At 39.5% G+C, this 26,916-nt stretch overlaps 2 protein-coding genes across 11 annotated transcripts in view; both read right to left on the reverse strand.

Moving 5' to 3' along the window:
- The window catches only part of inpp4b (inositol polyphosphate-4-phosphatase type II B), a 232,724-nt gene extending 214,804 nt beyond the window's left edge, over window positions 1-17,920 (reverse strand). For 4 of the 6 annotated variants that reach the window (XM_086211739.1, XM_086211737.1, XM_086211740.1 and 1 more), the window contains exons 1-2: window positions 17,767-17,920; window positions 11,233-11,349 (exon numbers count right to left, since the gene is read on the reverse strand). The gene's annotated coding sequence lies outside the window, so the exon portion shown is untranslated. The remainder of the gene's footprint in view (window positions 1-11,232; window positions 11,350-17,766) is intronic. The other 2 variants (XM_086211738.1, XM_086211742.1) reach the window with 2 other exon arrangements.
- A 458-nt stretch (window positions 17,921-18,378) lies between these two features.
- gab1 (GRB2-associated binding protein 1) overlaps window positions 18,379-26,916 on the reverse strand; it is a 52,561-nt gene continuing 44,023 nt past the window's right edge. For 4 of the 5 annotated variants that reach the window (XM_086211750.1, XM_086211754.1, XM_086211753.1 and 1 more), the window contains 5 exons: window positions 25,326-25,418; window positions 23,834-23,927; window positions 22,809-22,938; window positions 20,790-20,918; window positions 18,379-20,175 (listed from right to left, as the gene is read on the reverse strand). In XM_086211750.1, the coding sequence (XP_086067876.1) occupies window positions 20,017-20,175; window positions 20,790-20,918; window positions 22,809-22,938; window positions 23,834-23,927; window positions 25,326-25,418 (605 nt within the window). In that variant the 3' untranslated portion in view covers window positions 18,379-20,016. The remainder of the gene's footprint in view (window positions 20,176-20,789; window positions 20,919-22,808; window positions 22,939-23,833; window positions 23,928-25,325; window positions 25,419-26,916) is intronic. The other variant, XM_086211751.1, reaches the window with a different exon arrangement.

Below are 26,916 nucleotides of genomic sequence, written 5' to 3' on the forward strand. Positions count from 1 at the left end.
ATAAGGTCACCAAAAACAACGCACTAAGAGTATTTGGTGACTATAACAGTCATTAGTTGACAAATGATCTTTAAATAGACCCCAAAGCACATTTCTTCCTCCCATCCAAGCTATTTTTAAACACTCCTCTAAACTACACCCGGAGGTTTATGAATCAGAGAACAAGTTCCTGTGGTTCTTTGCATGTATTAAAGCCTATGAGTATTCATGAGCAGGAAGTACTCTCCAATGGGATGAGAGTCTGTGATCAACACCAACGGGTAGTCGATGTCAGCGTGAGCTTCTAGCTTAGGTAAGGGTTTCATTACAACAGAACACTTGCATTCAGACTCCAATGATTCACCTCATAAAAACAAAAGATATAAAGAACAAAAAGGAAAAGGCTAGCATTGGAGTAGCAGTGATTGCTCTTGAGAGGAAATAGTCATCTCAACAGTAAACTTCAAAACAGTTGACTCACTATACTTCACAGTATACACAAAGACATATCACCGAAAACATCTAGAATGCAGGTAAAAGCCAGATTTTTATGAACGCCATCCACATTTCAGTTAACTCCACTATATTTTATGTTTTACAGTTGTTTCTGTTTTTACTGTCTAATTCCTTTGTTTGTTTGTTTGTTTTTGTATATTTTGGACATCCTAAGGATCAGAAATGTGTTCTTGATCCCAGAAGGGTATCTGCTGACACTGCTGCAATTGCTCACTCAAGTACAGAACACAATAAAAAATAGAATAAATACTTGCAATACCAAAATGGCACTTACAAAGGGACAATAAAAATGTGTCAGGTATGCTTGATATATTACATTTATTTTATGTACAAATATTACAGAAAGTGAGAAAGGGAAATATGTAGCACAAACATGTAACACTACTCACTACTACAACACACACACTAATTAAATATATATGTGTGTGTGTGTGTGTGTGTGTGTGTGTGTGCGTGGTCAAAGGTCACCACTCTCTGTACACGAATACAATATCTCAGCAATGCCTTAAGGAAATGTCTTCAAACACTAAAAATTAATTGGGACTCAAGGATGACCTGAAAAAGTGTAGATGTCAATGTCATGTCTAACAGGCCAACTACCCCATTAAAAAGACCAAGGAGATCAACACTGCTGGGTGCCTTAAAGCACACCATGGCACCAATCATTAAAATCAACTTTTCTTTGAGTGTTGCTGTCTAAAAATAAAAGCGCCTTATTGTTTTTATAATTAAATCAACTGATTGTTAAACTGTTTTGCATTTAAAAAAAAAAAAAAGTAGATCCATTTAAATCTAGTGGGAACAAGTTCATTGGATTAGCTGACAGTAGACAGTAATGTTGACTTTGTGCTGGTCATTGACGATTGAGAAGATTCAAATCTCTGCCCTCTCAAAGTCAAAACATGATGAGCTTCATTTATTTGCGACTATAAAGTTTTCTCTATGAGATATTCAGTAAATTTTGAAATTTCCCTGTCTAACCTCAGCTGAAGTAAAACAAAAATGCCTTGTGAGCATTTTGTGATATATTTGACGCTGCCGAGGTAAGGAGATTGGAGTACAGAACGCCATAAAAAGAAGAGCAAGAAAAAGACAGAAAAGGTCAGCCAGACCCTTGGCGCTAAAATACAAACTGTAAAATGTCTCTTGAATGACTGTCAACTGTGATTATCATTTACTGTAAGAATTAGATTGTAGGACATTGAATAGCCTCTTATGTACTCTTATCAGTTTCCTTGTAAATCCCCCCTCAGTCATCATCTGGAGCTCACACTGACACTGCTGCTTATCTCGTCTATTATATTCAAACACTTTTAGTTCCATCCATACAGTGCATTCTGGTACAACGCAGGACACCCAGCCAGCAGACAACTTCCCTACAACACCAGCTAACGTCACCCAGAATTTCTAACGTCAAATTTTTTATAATATTTCACATATAAAGAAAATTTCCAAACAATCAAAATAATGTTCCAATAAAGTTAAAATGTTATATAATACAAAAAACTATTTTAATTGCAAAATTCTGAGAATGTTTTGGGGACGTTGCTGAAGATCTGATCTGTAATCTGTTACCTCTCCCAATATTTTCAGAGAATATCCTCCTACCTGTAAAAAGAACCTTCAGGGAACAAATTCACAAAGCCCTGGAGTGGCCATAGAGAACTACAAATTATTGTGAGGACACCATATGCAACTTGTTCCCCTATTTTAGTTATTTCCAAGCTGCATGCTATAATTGCCAAAACTGATCTAATTTGGGACCTTGAGATATAAATTGTGCCACCTAATTCATCACTTGGCCTCTTTATTATCTTTTTTTGTATAGATATAAATTTGCCCACAAAAAAAACAAAAACAAAACAGTTTTAGTTCTCTCTATGGTCACACAAGGGCTCCATACAAATAAATAACTTCTCACCAAAAACATTTCTCAGGGAGTATGCCTTCCTTAAACTTTGTTTTCTATGCACTACTCGCCCCCAAAGCCTGCTTCTGTCACATTTCAAGCAGGAAAAGAAATGCAGAATAAGTCAGTCAACTGGGGGGAAAAAATTAGATCTCATAATATCCTCCTGACTAGTAATTTATGTAGTTCCCCCTTTCAAAGCCAGGTGTTAGAAAACCTAACAATACGAGATACTATAAAGGAATTAAGGGAAGGAGGCCTAGCTGCGCTGACTCTGACAGTCCAGGATGCAAATGTGCTCATTCATCTTACCGGGGAAACCTGAGTGTGCTTTATCGCATCTAGAAGAAGCTGTTCATCTCGCTCAGACAGGCGTTTGGATGCAAAAGACTTAAAAGCCGAGAGAACCACACAAATTCTTCAACTATTCAAATAGCTTGGTTTGCTCCCTTCAGATAGACTCCTGTGCACTTAAAAGAACACCTGACTGTAGGGTCAATGATTTGACCCTGAGCTGCAGGTCAATTAGCCGCAGTAACAAAAGAGCATGGGACTCTGAGCGCGTTTGACTGGTCAATGAATGAATAATTGTTTGCTCTTTTCTTCTTGAGAGCTTGAACGTTTTTGCTGCAGTTACAAAACAAATTACACTCATTTATCATAAAAATTACATATTATTTGCATTGAACATGCTACAAATTCACAGCTGTGACTTGTGTAGCAAGGTTTTCCCTTCATCTGCTCCTAACCTTTTTTTTATCAGTTATTAACTCCAGGATCCTCAAGAATGCACACCTACAAGCATGCATTGAAGCATGCATCTGTGCATAGTGCATGAATTGTCAATTAATCTTGACTCGTGTTAACAGATGAAAAAAATCCAATAACCTCGAGTGCACGTACATTAAGTGGCTCTAATTAAGAAGTTAACAACATTCATTTTCAGAACAGATAACATTTTCACTGGCTGGATGCACAAGTAATCTGTAAATTAGTTCTGTTTGACTATTAAATTGATGTCTTTTCCATCCAACTCCTCCACGATGAAGCAAAAACTAACTCTGCGACTGCACCTGCAAAAAACACTTCTGCTGTTCTAGTGAATCACGTATATGCTGTATGTGCGGGGGCCACACACAGATGTTACTCATATACCGGCTGACTTCATGTAAAGTTTGGGTGTAAGGATGACGATGCTGATTCACATACCAATCCAGATTCCATTCCATAGATTCTAATGAACCATGAAACATAACATAGAATAAGTGATAAGAAGATCCATACAGCACTCAAATAAACTCCAATACAAACGCTCTTGAATTCATTAAATCTATAGCACATATTTGGATTTTTTTGCTCTCTTTAATAACAAGTAATGTTGTGTGGTTTAATACTGTCTCATGATGAAACATTTAACATAATACTAAAATAAACGGATAATAATATTAACAATAAAGAAAAAAACGCTCTGGATTGGAAACATATGCATTAGCATGAGTATCTGCATAGAACTATAAAGGATCAGTACTGAAATTGGAAAAAAATGTGCTTCTGTAATGCAGTGTTGGTTTTCTTCGTTACTTTTCATGAATCTTTGATAACATAATTTCACCCTTGCTGTGACAAGTTCTTATCAAGCCTTGATGATTAAATTGATTCAAATTTGGAAATCAAAAGTCATATGTGTAAACATACCCAGGCAATTTGAAAATGTTACCTGAGATCAGACCCCTTTAGGGAGACAGAACTAGAGAAGTGCATTGTCCAAGACCCAAGCACGCTTAAATCTTCAGCTTCAGCACAGGGAAGAGCTAACTAACTCAAACCTTCCTGCTGAGTCACCTTGTTCCTTGCATCCACTATCCTGTTATAGTGAGGAGAGCTTCATCTGACTGCTATTTATTGCATAGTGGGTGAATTAGTTGTTTAATGCAACCTGTGGAGGCAGGGTTTAACTGGTTTGAGCTGTGAGCAGTAATCTAGAGTCCCAGAGGGAAGTCTGGAGTTCAAACAGTAATGACCAGTAGGAAAATATCACTGCCATACTAAACTAGGAGGACCACCACTGACAGGAACAGGTTCTTCATTCGTAATAAACTATGCACAAACTGATGCATTCTTTGCTAGAATCATGCTTCTGATGAAGAGTTAAAACGCTCTGTGATTATCTAAAATAGGTTTTCCATAATTTTTCAAATATGGATTAGGGGATATAAAGTTATATACTGGTAGAGATGTAGTCATATTGTTTCCAGCAGAAGATCTATATTTGAAGCAGGCTGAGCAGCAAATTGCCCCTGAATTCTCACATTTCAAAATCCTACAATGTAACGTCATCGTAATTACGGCGGACGTCACTGAGGAGCACGTAGCCTTCCAACTCAGACATTTTACAATATATGACATCATACTGTATGATATACTCATGTTCCCACAATTGAAGAATTAATGATGTGATTTACTATAACATAGTCCCGTATGAGATACAAACGATGTTAGATACAGTTTATGAAGAGCAAATAGAGAATAAACTTGAATGATTGTATTTTGCACTAAAGCAACATACTGTGTGCAGATATCGTTCATCAAATTCTTGGTGTTGAGTGCAGTTTAGCTGAGGAATTCTTTGTATAAATGCAAGGTGAACACCAAAGTATCAGCATGTATAACTGAAGCAGGAAGTACTGAATTTGTATTGAGATGAGTGATTCGCTCACACAAGGCCAACCACTCATCTCTCTCAAATGGGTTCATCCATGATCATTCGTTCTTGCCTTGTGTAACTTGCGTCTGATACTGCTAATGTATACGCCGTGCCATGAGTTTTGTGAGGGAAGCCACATAAATATTCATTAAAATCCACAGATTGCATTATATTATTTGTAGAGTAGGTGGGCAAAAGTGTCATGTTATCCACTTTGCGATAGTGCAGATGCAGCTGTGCTTCAGGCTCATGTCAACAAAGAAAAGTGAGCACCTAAGCATCATTTGCCAAATGGAAAGCTTTAGAAAGAAACAGCCTCCATCCCGCATCTCTTGCTTCTTCTCCAATAAATCAGCATTGTTGTCACTGACAATTGGACAGACTCCAATCTTAAAAGGCATTCCACCATGCCAAACATGGGGCACATAAAGTGTATCCCTAAACATATTCCTGTCTTGATGTTTCACTGCATTTCTTACCGGCCAAGTGTTAAACCGGTTCTTTGTAGGAGCCAATAACTTCAGAATGCACCCAATAAAGTGATTTATTTGTGCACTCCAGACTAATGTAGCCCTCTCTTGTCGCCACACTCTAATTCCGATAACATGAAATGGCTGAATACTGGAGAGAAGAAACGCAGGGATTGCAACTCCACTGACATGTGTTTCACAGGCCTGTGTCAGCGTGTGTTCACACTGACACATTCTGATACTATTTTCAGGAAAGGCGAAATCTATTTGCATAGCAGATTTCAAACTCACTTTTCCACAACAGTGGAATTTCTTACTTCGATACAATGCTGTCACAGATACAGATTTTTGATAAATACAATAAAGTTTTTTATGTTGGGCCAAAAGACCATTTCCAGCTCGCTGCAGTTCGTTTTGGCAGGTGTGAACACACTAATCATACTGGGGTGTGTACCAAAGGTGTACCGAACAAGCAGACCAAGACCTTGTTGAAGACGTGGACTCCATACACTTCCACACAAACTCTGGTGCAGTTTTTGTCGTGAGAGCATGATCTGACCTTGGTCCAACCAAACTACCAGCATACTCCTCAAATTTGAGCTGAAGCAAACCTTGTAACCAGGCAAAACTTTTATGTTTGGATGTATCAGAGCATCCCATCTACATAGATTGTATGGGGGACAAAAAGCAGATTTATGAAAAAAGGAGAGGTAAAATATACACCTGTCCAGAAAACAGTCTTTTTCCAGTTTTGTGTGTTCCTTTACCAGACATATTTCATCAATAAACATGCTCTGCATCTTTGGCTTTATGGAGGGATGGCAAACCAGCCAGGTACATAACTGCTACATATCAGGGTTTGTAGTGGCACTTTTTTTAGTGGGGGCTTTGCTTTGAGAATGACAAGAGGACAGCGCACTCATCAATGGCACTGGGTTGACTGGGCCATCTTGTTGAGTCACGCAGTGATGGTGAAATATCACTGATGAGATTAGCATGTCAGTCCTTCAGCTGCTTTGCTGAATTAGCACCTTTCTTCTGTACTGTTCTAGAGCATCAGTTACATTGGCTTGTGTACCTCGGCCTTTCCTTGTTCGTCCATCTCAAAGTATCTCCAAACAGCACCATCGTCATGGACCACCATCTTTACTAAGTCAGCATAAGAGGGCATGAGATGCGTGACAAAAAAGGGTAACATTATGTTGGAGCAAGGGACCCCACCTGGAATTGGTGGTATTGACACAGCAGAAGATTCTCAAACAGTTTCAAAATATTAAATATTAATATATATATGCACACATGGAAATATGGAACATACCATTGACAACTTAAAGACAAAATGACAAAACAAGATAGGAAGCTTTCACAAGCACTCAGGATTAGAATGTTAAAACCAAACAGAAATAGAAGTTTCTCGCTGGTTTATGAACAATGTTAACATTTTGAAGTCCAAACTCTTCTTGTAGTTTTCTCATTGAAGAGCCAGTGGTCCTGTGCCTCCTGATCTGTACCAGGTCCAAAGATGTAACAGTATCTTCGACCTAAAACATTCAGTGATGTTTAAACAAGCAGGAGAGCAGGGGTGGGCAATCATGTGCCATGGAGGGCCGTGTGTATGCAGGTTTTCCTTCCAACCAAACACTTGAACAGGTGATTCCATTGATTAACACTCTTCTGTGGCTGAAGGTGTGTTAATCAGTGGAATCACCTGTTCAAGTGTTTGGTTGGAAGGAAAACCTGCATACACACGGCCCTCCATGGCACATGATTGCCCACCCCTGCAGTAGAGGGTTCAAGTCAATTTTATGTGACCAGAGGGCTGACAGACTTGTTATTTGGCTTCCAGGACATCGATGTCCTGCCATGAGGGGGTGACACACCTGACCTCTCAGTTGTTTGACAGGACCTCGGCATTTGTGCTCTGTTACTCTAAGACTCTTTAGCTCATCCCCTGCATAGATCATTCACTAACAGTAGGATAGGCTGATGACTATCACACCATCACACGGCTGATCTTCCACATACACCACATGGCCCCCAGGCATATAAAAATAAGTGTGTTTGGCTCCAATACCTCCACTATCCCATGACATACTGTATATGGTAGTGTCAGCTTTAGCCATTTCCTGAAAGCTAAGCGCTCTTCCAAAGACACACAACTTTATGACACAGCAAAAAGAAAAATCTAAATTATTCTCCTTAATTAAGTGTGCTTGTTTAGATCGTTCTTGTTTAAGTGAAAGATTTTTAAATGAAACACAGCTGAAACTGAATATTCAGGAAACTCTGCTGTGGAGGCGATCAATAACCTAACTCAACGAGGCAGATGATGATCTCAAACTCCTACTGGAGACAAAATTGTGACATGAGACTGAATACATAGAGCTCTTCAATGTTGAGCAGGGGAAAGCAATCGTGAACATTTTTCTCATTTATAAATATCAAAATAAAGAAAGAATGTTAAGGGACAGCAACACATTCACAAAGATTACAAATACCCCTTTCACACTGAAACACGCGGGTCAAGCTTTGAGCAGATGCGGGTCTCAGCTGCGTGCCTGTTTTTTTTCCTCTCTCGTACGTCATCGCCCTGACAATGTCATCATTACACATAAAAGTGCCTTGTCTCAAAATGCCAGTGATGTTCCCATATATCACAGTGTCCAGTACGGTTCCAGAAATCTGCCACCAGGTCTCCTCTTCACCACGGATGGCAAGCAGTTCACAGACTTCATGAGCTTGCCAGTGCGCTGCCATGATCGATAAAAAAGGTGTGACAATCGCTATACAAGTTGTTTATGAACACGGTCGGGCTTGTGCAGTTCATGTTAGGGTTCCCGACTGGTGGGAGTTCCCAAGCATAGATTAATTCACATAAGATCATACACATGTAAATTGTTAGAAAAAAAAAATAGAGTCTCGGGGACATCAACAGGAAGACTGATCTTATGGCAGAGGCCAAAACTTTATTGAGAGATGGGTGAGCAGCTCTCACAGCACAGCCCAGCCCAATTTTTTTTATTTACTTATTTTTTTCCCAGGGCTTTCACAATGACGGCCTGACAGGCGGCACAGTGACTAAATCAGAATGCGACAGGAAGGTCACGTGAAACCTGAGACAACGTGGGTTGCCTTTTTCACACTGCAGGCGAGCAGAGCCGAGCCGAGCCGAGCCGCTAAACACTCGGGTCGCTGGGAGGGTCGATGGACGCGGGTCGAAATGCCGAGCTGAACCTTTCAGAGTGCCCAAAACAAACCCGTGTTCACCCGCGTTTTTGGTGCAGTGTGAAAGGGGCTGAAGAGTTGCTCCTGAAGATGAAATTCGTAGAACTGTGATGTTTTCTCAGAATTTCTCCCCACAGTTGAGACTAGCTGATTAAGATAAAAGTAAAGCATCTTGGCTCTTAGGAAGATGAGAAACTGTTAAAGGGGAGGAAAACTTTTAAGAGGGTTAAGAGAAAAAAAATGTCTTTTTTTAGCCTCAATAATGATATAGATGTCTAGGCCAATAGAGAATCCCGGTCCAGTATAAATGTGTAATGAAGAAGCTGCATGCCTCACTGTGTCGAGAGAAAGTGGGGTCAGTCTTTTTATGTGTGAGGCATCATCAATCTTGACTTAAATTGCTCTTTCACTTTGTTAAGAAAAAAAAAGACGAACAAGCAACATTGACTGAATTTGTATGATGATAAAAGCAAGCACAACGAACAAATAAGAAATACTTCAAAAGCCCTTGATTTTAGCATCCTCCCTTTCAGGCATTCTATGAAAATGTAGCCTGCAGGCCTACTGCACCATTTAGTATGTGGGCTTAAAATAAAGATTTGAAGGAACACAGATGTCACAGACGCGATTTCACTGCCCACTATAACTAATGAGTGCTGCATTTGTTTTGTTCCTCTTAAAAAACACTGCATACAACTACATACAAAAGTATGGATGAACTAATGCCTCAACTTCCCTACCAGTTCCGACTATTTTCAATACTGATTAAAGAACACAAAACAGAACAAAAATTACATTACACATTACGATACAAATATCTACCCTCAGATTTCAGCTCAAAACAGTTTTGCATAACATGGAAATATTACTAATATACCAAAATGTGCTTTACTGTTATGTTTCAGTAAGATGGTGTTTTTTCCTAAACCAAAACAAACAACAACATCATAAATTGGAGATTTCTGTCTCTGACATTGAAATTTTTCTTCAAATTACAAGACATCTTTTTGATAGTATTGAATGATGCTGATAATCCTTACTATAACTTTTCGGCTATAAATTAAAAGCTCTGTGAACATTCCAAAAATGTTTGTGAATACAGGAACTGACAAAGCCTATAATACACTAAGTATTACAGTAAAGGCTCCCTCTTAGAAACACTTAGAGCCGCTCATATCAGATGATGCTTCTTCAGCACGCTGCAAAGTGCTGTTAACTAATCACACCATTAATGTCCTATAGCACATAACTAAGTGGGAGCTGTTGTGGTGCATTATAGCTTCGTTCATTATGGATACCAACTCCCAAGAGGAGGTGTCGTTTCAGTGAGCCAGGCATGCTCACAGTGATTTATATTTCTTAGTTAAACAAATAAATAGGACCTAAACTGTCAATACATTAGGGTTTTTTCCTCGAGGCAGCACAATGACTATAAATGTCAGTATTACCAATGGGACCATAGGTCAAATCAAGGTTGAAACAACAATATATCTCCTGACTTGATTCTCAGGAGCTTCAAGTCTATAAAGCCCACAGACATGGCTTTTCAATAACTTAATATATTCATTCTGACTTAGATTTTTCCTGACGATAATGTGACACAAGCCCTGCTGACACTCTGACATGCTGACGAGCTCCAAGATGCTGTGTAAGACAAGCAGCTCCACGTAAGAGTATGAACAGCTGACACACCACAAAACAAAAAGTGAAGACAGAGGCAGAAACATATCCAGATATACAACCAAGAGCAGATCCAAGGACCCCTACACAGTGTGCACTCCGAAAATAACATCATCAGGAAGCTGCGTAATCAAAGATTGATATCTTGGCATGTACAAATAAGCTCCCTGTTCACCCCATCAATTAAAACTGTGCTAACATTAATATATCATCTGGAGTGGAGCTCTCTGAGCCATCTTTAAGAAGCAGATAATCTACATTGATGCCTATTAGTGGTGGGCAACGTTTACATTCGCCCAGGAAAACTGGATTATCAGAGAAGATCAATCAAATATTGTCACGCAATTTCCTAAAGCTATTAAAAAATAGAACGCTGTGTTAAGTTAGTATGTGGAGCAGTAGATGTGTATCCTCAGTAATATAATAATCACCAGCATACTTAATGGACCTGTGCCAATGTGCAATAAATGCAATGGAACTGTGGAGCGGAAAATGACACAAATCATGAGCTAAATTATGATCCCCCATTGAATGCAGCTTTCTAAACACAATCACCTTTTTTTTTTTTTTTTTGCCAATATAGTAATGGTTTTACTGCTTCAAATCTCTGCTGATGACATTGCAGTTGCACACAAAAGCTCAATCCTCAAGCCCTCACTAAATCTGATTAGAGGCAGCTTTGGTGAGAGAAAAGAGAGCAAGGGGAAAGAGAGAGAGGGAGAGAAAAAGAGAGTTTAGAAATCACTCACTTCTTCTGCTCTGGCAGGCGGCCAAGAAGCAGTATCCACAGTATGATGTCAAAGATGGGGCAGAGGTAGGTGAGACCACGCAACTGCTCCACCATGGGACAGGAGGGTCGCTTTCATCTTGAAATACACGGAAAACTTTATTCATGTGCAGTACTTGACTTTAATCACACTGACAGGGAAAATTAAGCCTAATTAAGACTGAATATTCAAAGAGCCTTTTCTCACACATGTTAAGGTGGCACAGGAATGAGTCATAAAACCAAGAAATAAGTCAAAATTGTTAAATGTCTGATTCCACCATCTCAGATTTTCAGTTTATTGCCTGAAAATGAAAAAAGGTCTGTGGATATTACACAGTTTGTACTATGGCATAAAATACACCAGTAAAATACCACACTTTTGAATTTTTATGTCTTAAGAACAATGACAGTTGTTGGAGTCATTTAACATGTCTCATGTGTCCACAGTGTAGTTTGCTCATACCATAATGCTGGCTTTTGGTCTCTAACAATGGCATTTATATCAAAAAATAAAAGTAGTATTCATTTGTGAAAATTCTCAAGCAAAACAAAATAGCTCATCTCACAAACTTTTGTTTAGTCTATTCATTACCAACTCAACATAAAAAATCTCATTGGCTCTTGGGCGAAGGGACTCATGATAATGCTAACTTTTGGGTTGGCCTAATAAACAGGTCATCCCAGTGGTGCTCTTAACGCTCAGTAACTACGATAATGTGTGTCTGTCATTGTTCTGCGGAGAAAAACAACCCTAAGTACCAAATTCACATCCTTAAAAGCCACCTACTTTTCACACTCCTTAAAACACTAGACTCTCTGTAAAATGCAAGTTTGTCATCTCCCACTTCCCTATAAAGTCCATTCTCACTCTCTCTCACTCACCCACTCGCTCGCTCGCGCTACCTTTTTAAAGCATTATCTATCTACTATCATTTCTGCAATACTATTTTGACTTAAGAGCTGGGGAAAAAAAAATCAATTTCAATTTTTTTTTTCCCTGGACAAAAAAAATTTAAAAAAATAACGTAGTATCTGGACTCCCTCAGCATTGTTGTGTTCCAGGTTGTCTCAGATTCACTCTGACATTGCCTCAATCTTAATATGATTAGAGGTTTAAAAAAAAGGGACGCAAGAGAAAAGGTGGTAACAGAAAAACAAGTGGACAGATAGATGGCATGCGGGCAAGATGTGAGGGTGACCGCATGGGTGGAGTTGCCAGAGAATGACAGACTTGTTGCCAGGATTGGAAGATGAGGCAGTGCGACAGATGCAGTAAACATAAATACAGATGACTCAATTCAGAGCTGCCAGGAAGAACAGTAATGAGATGCATTTGATCACAGGCTCATCCAAGCTGCAGGAGGCTCATTCAGACAGACAGGTAAGTTGAAGCCGAGTTCAAATTACAGTCAAACAGAAAAATTGGCAGAATAAAAGGTGAAGTAAGCTAAATGTATACTTGCCAACATCCATAAGAGAGATGAGACACTCAGTTCATGCCGAGGAAGTTGAAGATTTAAATCTGGAAATGACTGTTTGCACGATAACTGTTACTACAAGGGCTGTATGTTGATGGGGTTTGATGCGACGCAAGTTTGAAATAAAAATACACATCTGGTGACAGTACTGCACAACAAGCACCCAGCCTTAATAATTTTACATGGAACACACATGCAAGTGAATTTCAGTCAGTAAGTAACAAAAACTAAAGTTGGTTGTTTGAACACAGTATCACTGGCACAGTTTGTCCACGAGACAGCACACACAAGAAAATGAAAACTTTTTTAATAGGAATTTCATTAAATGTTTTATGCTTAAGCGTAGAAAGATGGGAAAGATTTTCAATATTTATGAACAAGACTCAAAGAGAAGCAAATCACATTTCCAGAAACAAAACAAAAAAATTTCTAAAAATATCTGTTACTTCAAAACAATTTCAGTAACATGAAAATATAAACCAATTAACCAAATGTGATTGAATGTAATTAATCTAAACTCTATAGTTGTTTTTTTTTTTATTTAAGTACATTGGCATTCTTCCACTCAGAGCAGTTTTACAACTGGAACAATACTTGATCAGCAACTTGGACATTTTATTCTTTTAGTATTAAAATTGAATGACAAATGGACTCAATATATCACTCTTTCTCCAGCTTCACAATGTTGCCTCATTACAATTCTCTTTCGCTCACTCTCTCTCTCTCTCTCTCACACACACACACACACACACACACACACACACACACACACACAGCACCAAGCTACTCATCAGAAGTAATTAGGGGTTCAGTATCTTGCTCAAGGAGCGACACGGTCACTGGAAATCGATCCTGCCACTCTTATATTACTAGACGGTCACTCTAACTCATGAGTCATGCTGCTACAGACACCAATAACCAGCAATCAATAGTTACTCAAGTAATAAATATCAGTGGCTGTACTGTAGGTCAAACTGTATTCAGCAGCTGCTGCCACAAGCCCATCAATTAACTGCACCACCAGCCCAGTTATGCCTGGTAGGGCAAACATGTCTCATGAGAAATGTTCATTTTCAACACTTGCTGTGTCTTCCCCATTTACATGGCACACATCTGCACTACTGAATGAAGTTTACGGTGCTGAATTTCTACTCATACTAATGGTGTTAAACAGGCCTGTCATTAGTAGGGATCTTTTGACAAGGGCACTGTTGAAATTTCTCATACAAAAATCACCACTGGTATTTAAGTATCCTCTACACAGCGCCTTCCCATGACTTGGAAAAATTATACACACCAAAGTTGCCCAGGGATATGTATAGCTATGCATGGCCCCAAAAGACCGAACCCCAGGCCATTGCAGTCTGCTCCCATTAGTCCAGGCAGAGGTCCAAGAGGACGGGCAATCAAGCTCACAGGCTACCTGCTGCCCAGGAACAGCCTCGCAACTCGCCTCATAATTACTCTGTTGGCCCTGTTCAGAAACCAGAGACTCTCGTAGCTCCATTACTCACATGCTGCCAAATATACTGCAGAGGCTAATGTGTTAAAAAACAGAGCAGGGGCAAGTTGTATTTTAACTACAAACAAAACACGGTTCTGTAATGACACACAGGTGATGATTCGGATTCCTCAAACAAAACAAGCATGAAGCTTTTTGAATAGAGGGCAAACTGTTACTATCACATCAGTGTACATCCATCAAGATCTAAGAGGAAACTTTAATGTTTAGCCACCACTGACCATGAGTAACCACTATTTGGAATATGTGTCTAAAAGCATGTTTACACCAAAGATTCACAAGGCAAAGAAGTTACAGCAGTGTGAACTGGCTGATCTGAACTCGACTAGAGCTGCCTGCAACTCATGTTGTCAAATCACCAAACAATCCAGCACCTCTACCAGTTGTAGCAGTGGAAACTGGCAGGTTCCAGTTAGCCAGGTGAGATCATCTGTATTTCAAGAGCTGAGTTCTGCAGCTGTATTCTGGATCCCTTCTGACAAGAGGAATCAGAAAGTAATGGACCAACCTTCTAACTGCTCTTCTGACACCCAGGAGTGATGTAGTTCTTGATTGGTTCTCAAAGTCGATGACGTTGTTATTAAAACAGAGTAACAGAAAATGTATCTGGAAGCAACAAGCTGTAATGTCAGAATAACACAGCTGTAGCGCAGTAATTGCAGAACTAGATTCAATAACAGCAATCAATCAACAACAGGAGGATGCACTAGCGGTTTCTTGGCAGAAGACATTTTTGCCATTCTTCCAACTGGCTCTGACATGCAGTGGCATCCCATGTTTGTTCACAGCAGAATCTTGTCTGTCAAAACAAATGTACCATCCCATTTGTTGTTTTAGGAGGTGCCAGATAGTGCACATCTTTTAAGTTTCGGTTGGTTTCACCAGACGCGGTATCACTATGTTGCAGATTGGTGCATTGCAAGAAGATTCAAGTTTCAACTAGTCTCGTCTCTGGTCTACACTGGCTGATGATATGTCCTGGCTGAAGCCTGCATAAACAGTGTTCAAATTCCAGGTCAAGTTTAGAATGAAAATGAGATTAGAATATTATCGGTAATGCAATCAATCAAACATGGAACCAGCTTCTCATATAAATACTGAAAATTTGTTCTATAAAAATGAAATGAGCAAAAAGCTGGCTGTCAACTGCCATATGTTTACCTGTCATTCTGTCAGGCACATCAGAAAAAGTGACAGGAAGTTCCATTTGAACAAAGCTTGAAGCAACCCCAGGACAACATTTTAAACATCTGCTGTGTGTCATCGAAACAATTATAATCCTATATTCCAATATGACAATGACGTTGGCTTTAATTAGGTTATTTGCACAGTGATTAAATTTTACAGTCAGGCACTGTGATGAGAGACAGACTTACGCAGGATGGAGGATAGCTCATAAATGTGCAACAGATTTATGGGATAAGTTACGACAGTGAGGTCGGTCATCCAAGCTGTCCATTTAAGGTACGTACACAAATCCAAGATAATAAGCTCACAGAGGGAGGTGCATGATTATGAGTCTTCTCATACGGAGAGAAAAGTCAGGCATTTGTTAACAATATTCCAAAAATAAAATTAGTTATTTGCTCAATTATCCATAGTCAAGTGTAAGAGGGCTAACAAGGGGAAACTGCCACTTAAATAAGAATATGGTATTTAGAGTTTTTCTTTCAACTGAGTTATGATGCTGTTTAAACGTGTTCACTAAAATTATTCCAAAAGCTAAGCAACTCCCCAACAGCAACCTCATTAGTGATGAAGTTTGTATTTTTTCAAACATTTTTGCACATAATATATATTTACAGTAGATGCGTGATGCTCTTTGGCTCCACTTGAGTTGACAAGTGTTTGTTGCCTCGAACCTTCTCTGTCATCGTCCATTTTAAATGTCAATACAGCCAAGCTCACACCACTGCAGCTGTCATGAACTTCGTATTTTTAGTCGCTTTTCGGAAAATTTTGTTATCTAAAGTACAGGTTTCACCTGCCGGCTCAGAAATGACTGCTGGAATATTTACGAGCCAAATTCATACTCTGTTATCTGACAATGGAAAATGTGGAGTGTCAAATGAGAACAAGCCACCCGGGCTGCAATAAAACAAGCGTCTCGCTTCTTCACTGTCCTTTGACCATGTCTGTCTGTCTTGATGTGCGGGGACAAAGTAAATCATCATGAAAGGTAATTTCACGATAAGCATTTCTATTTCTACATTTCATGCTTCGGAGACAAAGTGGACATACACTGCAAAATGGCGGCAAACTGAAATGTGACATCGCTGGATCATGTGCACATTTGGAGCCTCAGAAAGCCTTTTTGCGTCGCACTAGTGTGTCTCATTCATGTCTTGCCTGGGATGTTACACAGGACGTATTCTTTTATATTAAGCATATTTTCTCACATTTCCCATTTAAAATGGGAGGAATTTTGTGTTTTGGTTTAATTACTGCCAGCTGATTTATGCCTTGAACTGTACCCAAATGGACTGGAGAATAAACTGATTTGTATGACACTTAAGGTTACATAGAATACTTCATAAAAGAAGAGGCAGTCCTTGGATCATCTTAAAAAAATATATATTTTTTTTAAAAACTCCTGCCACTGATGCAACCACTGATTACAAATGTTCAATAATGAGCTGGCATTCAAATGATGAGTTAAAAAAACTGCTTCTGATTAAAACTTCATGAATTTCAGGATGCTTATCTTGACTGAGCTTCATTGCAGTAACCTGGGGGGGGGGGTTGCAGCTCTCTGCATGGTGGTGGGGTTCTCTCTGAAATGTAGGCTGCCACAGCACTGCAGAGGCTCAGGCAGGAGGATGTCAGGAGAAATGACTGCACTGGAGGGGTGTGGGCAAAGGGGAAGGCTGTGTAGAGAAGAGCTGTATAGTTCTTCAAACAACAGCTTCATCTAGTGGTCAGCCCACGTAAAACACGAGAAATTAAAAAAAAAAAAAAAGGAAAATTGACTCCCTCTTTCTTCCTTCTGCAGTTTTAGGAAAAAGGATATTTTGACCAAGCATTCTCCTTGTATAGTCTTGGAAATGTTTTAAATTTTATCACAGAAACCAAGCTTCTAAAATTACAAGTGAGTTGAGTCTTTTTTGTGAGGTATTTTACAGTCAAACTACTGTTTCCAACCTCACTTTAATACTTCCACACCTTCAAAAAATGTGTTCGAGGGTCTTCAAACTGTCAACAGCATTTTCTCCTCACTTATTTATTGTGGATGTGGAGATAAATACGACTCTGTTTCATGGCGTCGTTGTTAACTATTAACCTGTATTGTTTTTAGTGAAGAAAACTTATCCTTCATCAAATTCAAGTGCCGGAAATGTCACCCGCAGCACAATGTAAAGTCAACATAAGAACAACAGTTAATGGCCAACTGACAGCTAGCCCGACAGTTAAACAAGCTGGGAGACTTTTAATACCACCAGAGGAGTATTTCTCATACGTATGATAAAGATATATGCTATTTGAACAGTCCCGCGGCTGGTTTCATAACACTCACCACTGGTTTGAAGACGTTTTCTTATGTTTGTTTGTTTGTTTTTAATCAGCTAATTTCAACACCTCCACCTGCCGCTGCATCCGGTGCAACGTTTATCCTTAATTAGCATTAGCCGCAGCCGTGCGTCTGCTAGCCGGAGCCCAATATAGAAGTGTGCTTACCTCTTTCCTGTCACGTGATATGGCAATGGAAACGTTCTGCGAGAGTACAAACTTAATGTTGTGCAATGTATTTCTTATGCTGGGGTAAAATAATCTCGTTCAAACTGGAGATGATTTTGATCTGAACTGTTAACGCTCAGATTGGAGCGATGTTGTTGGCTCGTTTATCAGAGTAAGACAACCTTGAAAAATAGTTGAAGCCTCTCATGGGGACTCAAACTGTATTTGTATGCATGAGGAATGGTATAAATGTTTTTCTTTCCGTGTGGCTGCTGAAAAGGCTAAAACAAATTAACACTAAACCTTGAATTTTTCAGAGTATTACATGAAAAAATGTTAAGGTCACTCTCAGACTTGTTTTTTTTTTAACCTGCCTCATTGTTCAGCATGAATGCAAAGCAGATCACATTTTTATAAAAAAAAAAAAACAAAGAGGACACATGCATTAAGAGTTTGGATTTTATTTAGTCCATTTTTAAAATTTACATTTTCTGTCGAGATTCATTAAAAAAGATAAAGCATCATCTGCTTTGCAGTCCATATCACAAAGAAACTGCAATAAGGAAAGATAGAATGAAGATGACTTAGGCACATTTTTCCAATGATACATGTTAATCTAATCGATGGCAAAAAATATGTACAGCAGTGACTTTTACCTCAGGATAGCACATGCTTGGGATGTCAAAGTGAGAGTTCACAGGTTAGTACATCTACACAGAAGTTTTCTCTGTCCATAAAAATTGACAATATATGAGGCATCTAATTAAAAAAAAAAAAAAGTATCCTGGATCAATTTTTGAAATAAATTAAACCTAAATGGATTGGATATGAGGAATATCAATGTGAAACTACCTGACCAATGCTTGTCAATCTAACAGGCTTTAGCAAATGTTCATCCGTATGGATCAGGAATACTGAGCTAGAAGTGGACCTGGCATCCACCTGATGAAATAATTTGAGAAATAAATTAGAAATGGATAGTTGTATTAGTATGCATTCATAAAGAGTACCTGATTTTCTCTCCCTCTCTCTACTCTAAGTTTGATACCTTTGCATAACTTATAGAAAACCTGTCACGCTCTATTTAAAAACTCACAGTAATGCATTCATTAATCACAAGTCATGATACCAACTAAGACAGGCACAGGATTCTACCCTGCAGAATCCACATACCTTCGAGTCAAACATGCTGGATATTCCATACAAATAAAGGACACTTTTCCTGTCTATATACATAACACTTTTGTACAGACTTTGCACTTCCGTTGCAACAGTTCGAAGCATATCCACTTGCAAAGTAAACGGAAATCAAATCATTTTCAGTGGATTAAACCATGAGTGAATTCAAAGCTTAAAATGAGCACTTGGTTACATGTAAAAATGAACAAGTTCAACTGCAATTGCTTTGAAAGAAAAAAAGACATAATCCTCTTTGAAATTCGGTCGTACTGCATTATCTTAGGGATCCAGGATGAAGTTTTCCTTCGGGGTAGAATCGAGGTCAGTTTCAGCCGTCCACTGTAACTTCTGTTAAGATATTGTGAAACTGACCTGTGATCAGCACCAACAGAAAACTCCACCCTGCTTGAACAGGCTAGAATGAACACTGTTGACCAGCTATGCTAACTGGCAACATGTTGCAAAGTATTGCGGTGGTGTTAAGTGATTTCACTTCCACTCCAAAATAACACACAGCATTAAAATGTAAGGAAATGTTAACTCTGGATCAGCCCATGGTCCATCGAAAGACAAACAGAACACAAATCCAAAACGGGGAAAGTGAATGTTCAGAGTTCACGAGTCTGCTTACGCCTGAAGACAAGTCCAGTCGTTCCACCTGCTTTCCCACTGCATACAGCTTATTCCTGGCCCACACCCCTTCTTACTACATACAGTCCTGGGCCCGACAGCAGTGCAAACTAAAGACGTGGCTACGGACCTCCACTGGCCTCTCTACTCATTAGGGATCTTGTTGACATGGAACGCGGCAGCTGGACCATCCTAAAGCACAAACCAGAATTTCCAGTACAACAGTGTAAAAGGCCCAGTGGTTTGGGGGTTTGGAGGGTGGATGGTTGGGACAATGCAATCACTTGGCTCCTTTGGAGGGCGTGTCTGTTTCTGTGGATTGGCGGCCACCGTTCCAGGCCTCCCTGGTGCTCTTAAGGGCTTGTGTCCGTTGCTGGTCCACAACCACATAGTCAACACGCTCATCTGATGCCGCCATGCCAGTTCCATTGCTTTTCATCTGGAGAGGAAATGAACACATAGCTCAGTGGTTATGTACGACTATTTACAATATTCTAAATAAGGCAATATGACTGTGTTTACATGAGGTTTTTCAAGAAGCATTCCTTTCACAGTCCTACTATAATGCTACAGAGAAAGGCTTGACTAATGACCAAAAACACCTGCCCATGTTACATCACTTGCGACCAGTAAGTTTTAAGAGTTTTCTTGCAGAAAATGCAGAACCTGTCGTTTAGAGCTAGAGACTGGAGCATGTGTTGAAAAGCAGCTTGACTACTGTAAATGTGGCCAAAAGGCTGCAAAAACTCTGGTAGAACTTGAGGCATAAACATGTCTACGACAAAATCTAATAATGAGTCAATGATTGTAATACTCCACATCTTAATGTGCTCCCTTAATTGCTCCCTCCGACTATGATCCTAAGTAGCCAGAAAATGCTGTTTACATGGCTGTGTGTTAATTCTGAGTGTTGGCTAAATTGGGTTAAGACAGAATATCACCATCCATGTAAGTGTAGCCGTTGTTGATGATCTGTGTGTGTGTGTGTGTGTGTGTGTGTGTGTGTGTGTGTGTGTGTTTCACTCAAGGGGTTAGAAGAGTAAAAATCCTTACCTTCCTAGGTGGGGTAGATTTGCCCGAGTCAAGATCCAAATCCAGGTACTCAACCTGTTTGTCTCCCTTCGGCTTCACCATAGGGCTGCTCCCACCATCCACAGTCATAGGTGCGCCAAGCTTCGTGTTCTACGGAAGCCAGAGGGGGGTCATTTAATTGAAGGAAGAGGACACAGAAGTGGTGTTAAAGTCAAATCGAGCTCATGTTTGAACAAACTCCTGTGTTGTCACAATGGCGGATTTCTACTCCTACAACTGCAATAGCAACTCTGGTGGGTCAAAACAACATTTTTACGTGCACAGAGTGAAAGGAACTCTGTACATGATTATTTTTGCAGAATTTAAGAACAATATTACGCATATTAACACTATTAGCAGTAAATTAAATCACAAAGTGAATCAAATGGCTAACAAAATTGAAACATAAAAATTAAATTTGAGACCATTCAGATAAGGGTCATTTTCATTTATCTTGGTAATAGATTTCAGTGACCTCTTCCAGCTGGTCCCATTTCTCACAGGAACCAGACTGCAATTAACTGTTGTCAATTTCCTTTCATAAAGCTTAAAATGGGGGCACAAAACCAAAATGTTAAAACTGGAGTACTTTCAAAGCTGTCCACTGGAAAAGCAAACATCATAAACAGACAATGTTATTTGTTTCTTCTATCGCCAAAAAGAGAGCTGCATTTTCAGAACAAGAAGTTAAAAATGATGCTCTTGTGACAACACAGTTAGACCTAGAGGTAGTGTTAAATGTTTAACTACATGTAGGGTGGAGTTATTAGATCTAGGATGGTGACAGGAGCAAGAACTGTAAGGAAAGTGATGGACTATAACTTGCATCCAAAAATCATTGCCTGTATATCTGAGCCAAAGCTGCTGGATGGTGTTGGGGACTAATACCAACACAGCAAAGTCTTCTTTATTTAACTTGAGGATCCAAATCTACAGTATCAACTAAATCTGTCATGATTTGGTGATCTGACAGGGCAGGCCATGCATGTCTAATCTGGCAAACCCTGCTCACCTCCTCTATGGTGTCAAGTTCCTCCACCTCCCTCTTTACAGGGGTGATGGGGACAGTGCAGTAGAAGGACTCCTCTCTACACAAAAGTGAAAAGGCAGTAGTGACAAAAGGTAAGAAGAGAACAGCAGATGGTCAAGAAGAAAAGGGAGGAAAAAAAGTAACATGGATGAAGCCAGAGCCTGGTGAAGGAATGAGGGACTAGGGAGAAAGAAATTAACATGAGTGATGAAAGAACGGGGAAGTCAGCAGACAGTATCAGAGCAAATGTTGGAAATGTTTAAAATGCTTCAGCAAGAAAAATTGGAAATTTCTAACTTTAAAAAAAAAAAAAAAAAACTGTCAACATCTCAGTTGGAAGAAAAGTTAACCCAGAGTATGGTTCATTTATCCTGTATTATTCTTCTCCCAGCATAAATGATCACAATTTGTAAAAGCAAATAGTTTCAGCGGGCATTTCTGAATGACTTCAACACACGTCATCTCAATTTCATTTCAACCCAAAGAACAAAAAGGGATGCAGGGACAACAGTAGAGGTAGCAATTTCAGAATAACAAGAAATCCTCAGAGAAAATAATTCCTGAGAAGCACAAGAGAAACGAGAAGCAAAAAGTAATAAAAGAAAGTGGAGCAGCAGGGAGAGCAAAACTGCAAAGAAAAGAGTTGGAAAGACGAGGAGTCCGTCTGCAGCAACCAGTAATTTGTCCACACTAGCGAATGACTGAGGGAGCAGAGCAAGTACTGGAAATGGGACTTTAATACTTTCTGAACAACAATTACAGCTCAACTTTCAAGCTTGCATGGCATTTATCCCTGGTACATGTGTCAGCCCACACAATCTTCAGCTGAATTGATGGTGCATTTGTATATAACAGTCATTTAAAATACTGTAAAAATATCACATGACATCAAAAATAGATTTTGCTGTTGCTTCGATTTAAAAAAGGATTATAAAACTTCTTATGTCAGGAGATAGTTGTGTGTTACATACTGGTTCATCTGATTGGTTCTTCATATTAGAGAGCATGGCTACATAATTCTCATCACTGTCCTCGGAGTCAGTGCTGGAGGCCGTGCTATGCACTGACGGGGGTCTCGTTGGCATTGGAAACCTAGAGGGACTGAGCAGCATTCACAATGTTTACACACAGACTCCCAGGTATAGAGAGAAGGCACAAAATGTAATACACACATAAAAACACTGTAGCCTGAAGAGTGCCTGCAACACATAGAAATAAACCCCCAGAAAAGTCAAGCTTACAACATACATTCAGAGTAGATCCCAAACCTGTTGGTATGAGCAGTACTACAATGGTCACATAGTATCAACTACAGAAATGCATGAAGGGTTAGTACCTTCTACTTTAATTAATTGTATTGACTACAAAAGGGCGTGTTCATACAGAAGATCTCTGGGTGGATTAGCTCTACTTTGATTGATAAGAGTGGCACTGAAGTGAGTCCTAAAACCTGGGAATGAGTTACACTGTTGATGTCAGGTTCCATCGTCTTGAAGCCAGTGGGGCTTTTTTGTTGTTGTTGTTTAAATTCCTGAAATAAGATCAGTGGTTAACAAAGATGTTTTCTGGTTGTTGCGGACATTAAACGTCATCACCTCAGGAGGCGAGGAAGCCCAAAGGTAGTTGTGATGACACTGTGTGGTTCTTTTACAGCCTAATTAGCTTTTTACCTCGAGCGACTGCATTTACACTTCAAAAGACACTGAAGATTATCTTGTTAAACAAAATATTTAAGTATCATACAGAGCTCATTTTCTGCAATAATCCAAATTTAAATGTTAAAATCCCATTGGCTTTTGGTTGAGGGAGCAATACCAACTTCCAGGCTGCCGTCCAAAAACGTGCTCCAATCATCCTTAAACAAATGGGAGACAACAACTGCACCGTGACTTCAGACACAGAATTAAAACCATGTTTGAGTGGAGAGAATAATAGTATGAACACGCCCGAAGTTGTTAGGACATTAAAAAAGGTTACAGAACATTTGCATACTTACTCCCGAGCAAAGGACCGTGTGACAGGTGATCGGACAGGCGTGCAGGGCTCCTCCCATTCAGGAAGTGGTTTGATCTCCAACGGAGCAGGTTTCCCTAAAACAAGGTGAGCCTAGTAAGATGCTGCTTGAGCAAGGCCGACACCAAACAACAGCAATATGTATGACTAACCGATGGGAAACCAGCAGTTTGTTTATGATGGGATGTTTTGTCCAGTAAATTCAATTCTAATATGACGCCATGACTAGCAATGTGTTTCTGGGTGTAAGTGCAGGGTCATCGTCATCTTCCGCTTATTCCTACACATTAAGGGTCGCGGGGGGACTGGAGCCTATCCCAGCGTCAACGGGCGAGAGGCGGGGTTCACCCTGGACAGGTCGCCAGTCCATCGCAGGGCCAACATAGAGAGACGAACAACCATTCACACTCACATTCATACCTACGGTCAATTTAGAGAATCCAATCAGTTGCATGTTTTTGGACTGTGGGAGGAAGCCGGAGTACCCGGAGAGAACCCACGCAGACACGGGGAGAACATGCAAACTCCACACAGAAAGATCCCGTGCCCGAGCCGGGACTCGAACCCGGAACCTTCTTGCTGTGAGGCCACAGTGCTAACCACTGCACCACCATGCAGCCCGTAAGTGCAGGGTGTAAAACATAATTAGGTTTCATTATTTTTGGTCTTAACCAAAAAAAATAAAATTAAACCAGAAGTACCTTCTGGCTCAGGCCCTAATTAAAGATTGAGAAATAAATCCTATCCAGCAGTTCATGTACATTTTTTTCTCAATTTAAAATGGGTAACAGTAAAACAGTAAAATGTTCGTCGGGGCCTTCACTATAAATGCTCATAATCTAAAGCTTCTATCAAGGGGACTAGGACGACCCTGTATGCATGTACACAAGCAGGAAAAAGGTTATAGTCCCTCATGTGTGGCCTCCTTTCATTAGATGGTATCACTGTTCAATTTCCTCCTGAAAAGCTCTCTGCTACTTTCCAGCACAGTTTGTTTTTGAAATAATAATTCTGTTGGTGCTGCTATGTCTGAATGTGTGTTTTGGAAGCACTGTGTGTTTAACCCAGAACAAAAACAAAACAATACACAGAACCACAAATGTTTAGGAAGAGAAGTTAGTAAGTAAGTCATGGTGTTTGATTGACTGTAGTTTTTATAAAAGGTATACTGCAGTATGAGTACTATAAAACTGAAAAATGCAATCCACCATGCCTCAAACAGTCATCCAACGCCTGCAGGGATGTAATATCACAAGCCTGGATTCAGGTGGTGACACCCAAACCCAGGTGGATCACAAATCATTAAGTGTAATTGATTCTGATTTGCACACAGTAAATGACAGATAGAGTCAACAGGCCTGACAAAGATCCAACACAACACTACATGAAGCATGCAAAAAGTCAAGATGAAAAATAGTTGGACAGGTCAAAGAATGGAAGGTTTTCAAATACACAGTTCAGTGTGGAGTACCTACCCTTACGTCGTCCCCTCGGGAATTCACCTACGGTTTGAGAGTCGGTTCGCTCTAAACCGACACCTTTTGCTCTTATTATTTTAGGACTCTGACCTGATTGGTGAAAGAAGACTTTTCTTATTATAAAAAAAATGGTGATCACAATAATTGAGCCCTACTGTAACAACGTCCCTGCCATGCAAAGCAAAAGAGATGAAGACAGACTGCTAAACAGGATGACACCCTCGTGGATCCAGATCACTTTTTTTTTTTTGTGCAGCACAGTTATCAAGATGATGATCGTCATGACAACAGCGGACCCATACTGCCCAACATGCACCTCACTCCATGCACCACGGCTTCCCACACAAAGACTGACATCACAGCTGTGCATGCATGATGAGCTGTCCATAAGCACAGAGAGTACCCTGAGACACGGAACGTGGAGAAGAGCACATACAAATAACTAGCTGGCTTCAAATCTCTCTACATTGACACGCTGGAAACAGTTGGAAAATTCTTCTTTAGTCCTGATTCCGAAATGGAGAGTGAAGTTTAGAAAGAATGAAGAAAAACTCTTTGGCTGTCTAGCCAGCAGCTACATTAATAAGAATTTGCCACATTTTAAAATCTGAGGATGGCCCTCATTCTAGTCAGCAACAACTCACTTTGGATGAAGCAGATCAATGTACTTTTTTTATGTACTTATGCTTGTCAAACTGGCAAGACATGCATTAAGTAGAGCATCCTGTCGTCACTTTCAACGCACCCACCTCAACCTCTCAGCTGAGGGGCGTGTGTGTGAAAAATCAAATGTTCTTATTCTGTTTTTATGAAAACATTTGTATGAATATATAAGTAATTTCAGGGCACATTTTTGTTGAAGAGCCTTATGCAAGTATCTGCCACTGACATTTATTTAAAAAAATGCCTTTCATCAGTCTAGTAAAAAAACCAAAATGCAAATGTTTCAAGGTATTCTAATTTCTGGTGGTTTGTTCTGCACTATAAAAATATTTTTACTATGCCTTTTAAATAACTAGTTATAATATGCTTTACATAAAGAAAAAATGCATCAGTAACATACTATACACAGAAGAAGATAAAAAAAATAGGGATGAAAATGTCACATGGTTGAAACACTTGGCTATGCAAGAAAATACTTCCTTCCTCTACTTGGCTCTTCTCTGAACAAAACCAAAACAAATTAGAAGTGATATCCTTGAAGACAAATTTCAATTAAAAAAATAGCTTTTTCCATTTTGTTTAACAGATCGACCTGGAAACATGATAGCCTCTGGCATCAAGAAAATCAGTAAGATAATCTTGGCTTTGCAACAAGGTAAAAACAGTCAAGGGAGATGCCATGAGTAAGAGTGCCAGAATAAATAAAGCTTACAAAAACTGTTAGCAATAAAAGATGGCATGTACACAGGAAAACACAAAAGCAAAAGGTACGAAACAACATGAAAATGCAAAAAAGGACAGTACCCCACACCTAGCTAACTTCATATGTTCACAGAGTATTAACTAGAGTAAAATAGCGACAGAAGTGTCATTGACAGCTATCAACATGAGGTTGCAATCTAATGATATGGATTAATTATCCTTT

The sequence above is a fragment of the Aulostomus chinensis genome, chromosome 8 (assembly GCF_037954235.1).
Source record: "Aulostomus chinensis isolate RoL2024-O1b breed Wild chromosome 8, RoL_Achi_v1.0, whole genome shotgun sequence".
NCBI lineage: Eukaryota > Metazoa > Chordata > Actinopteri > Syngnathiformes > Aulostomidae > Aulostomus > Aulostomus chinensis.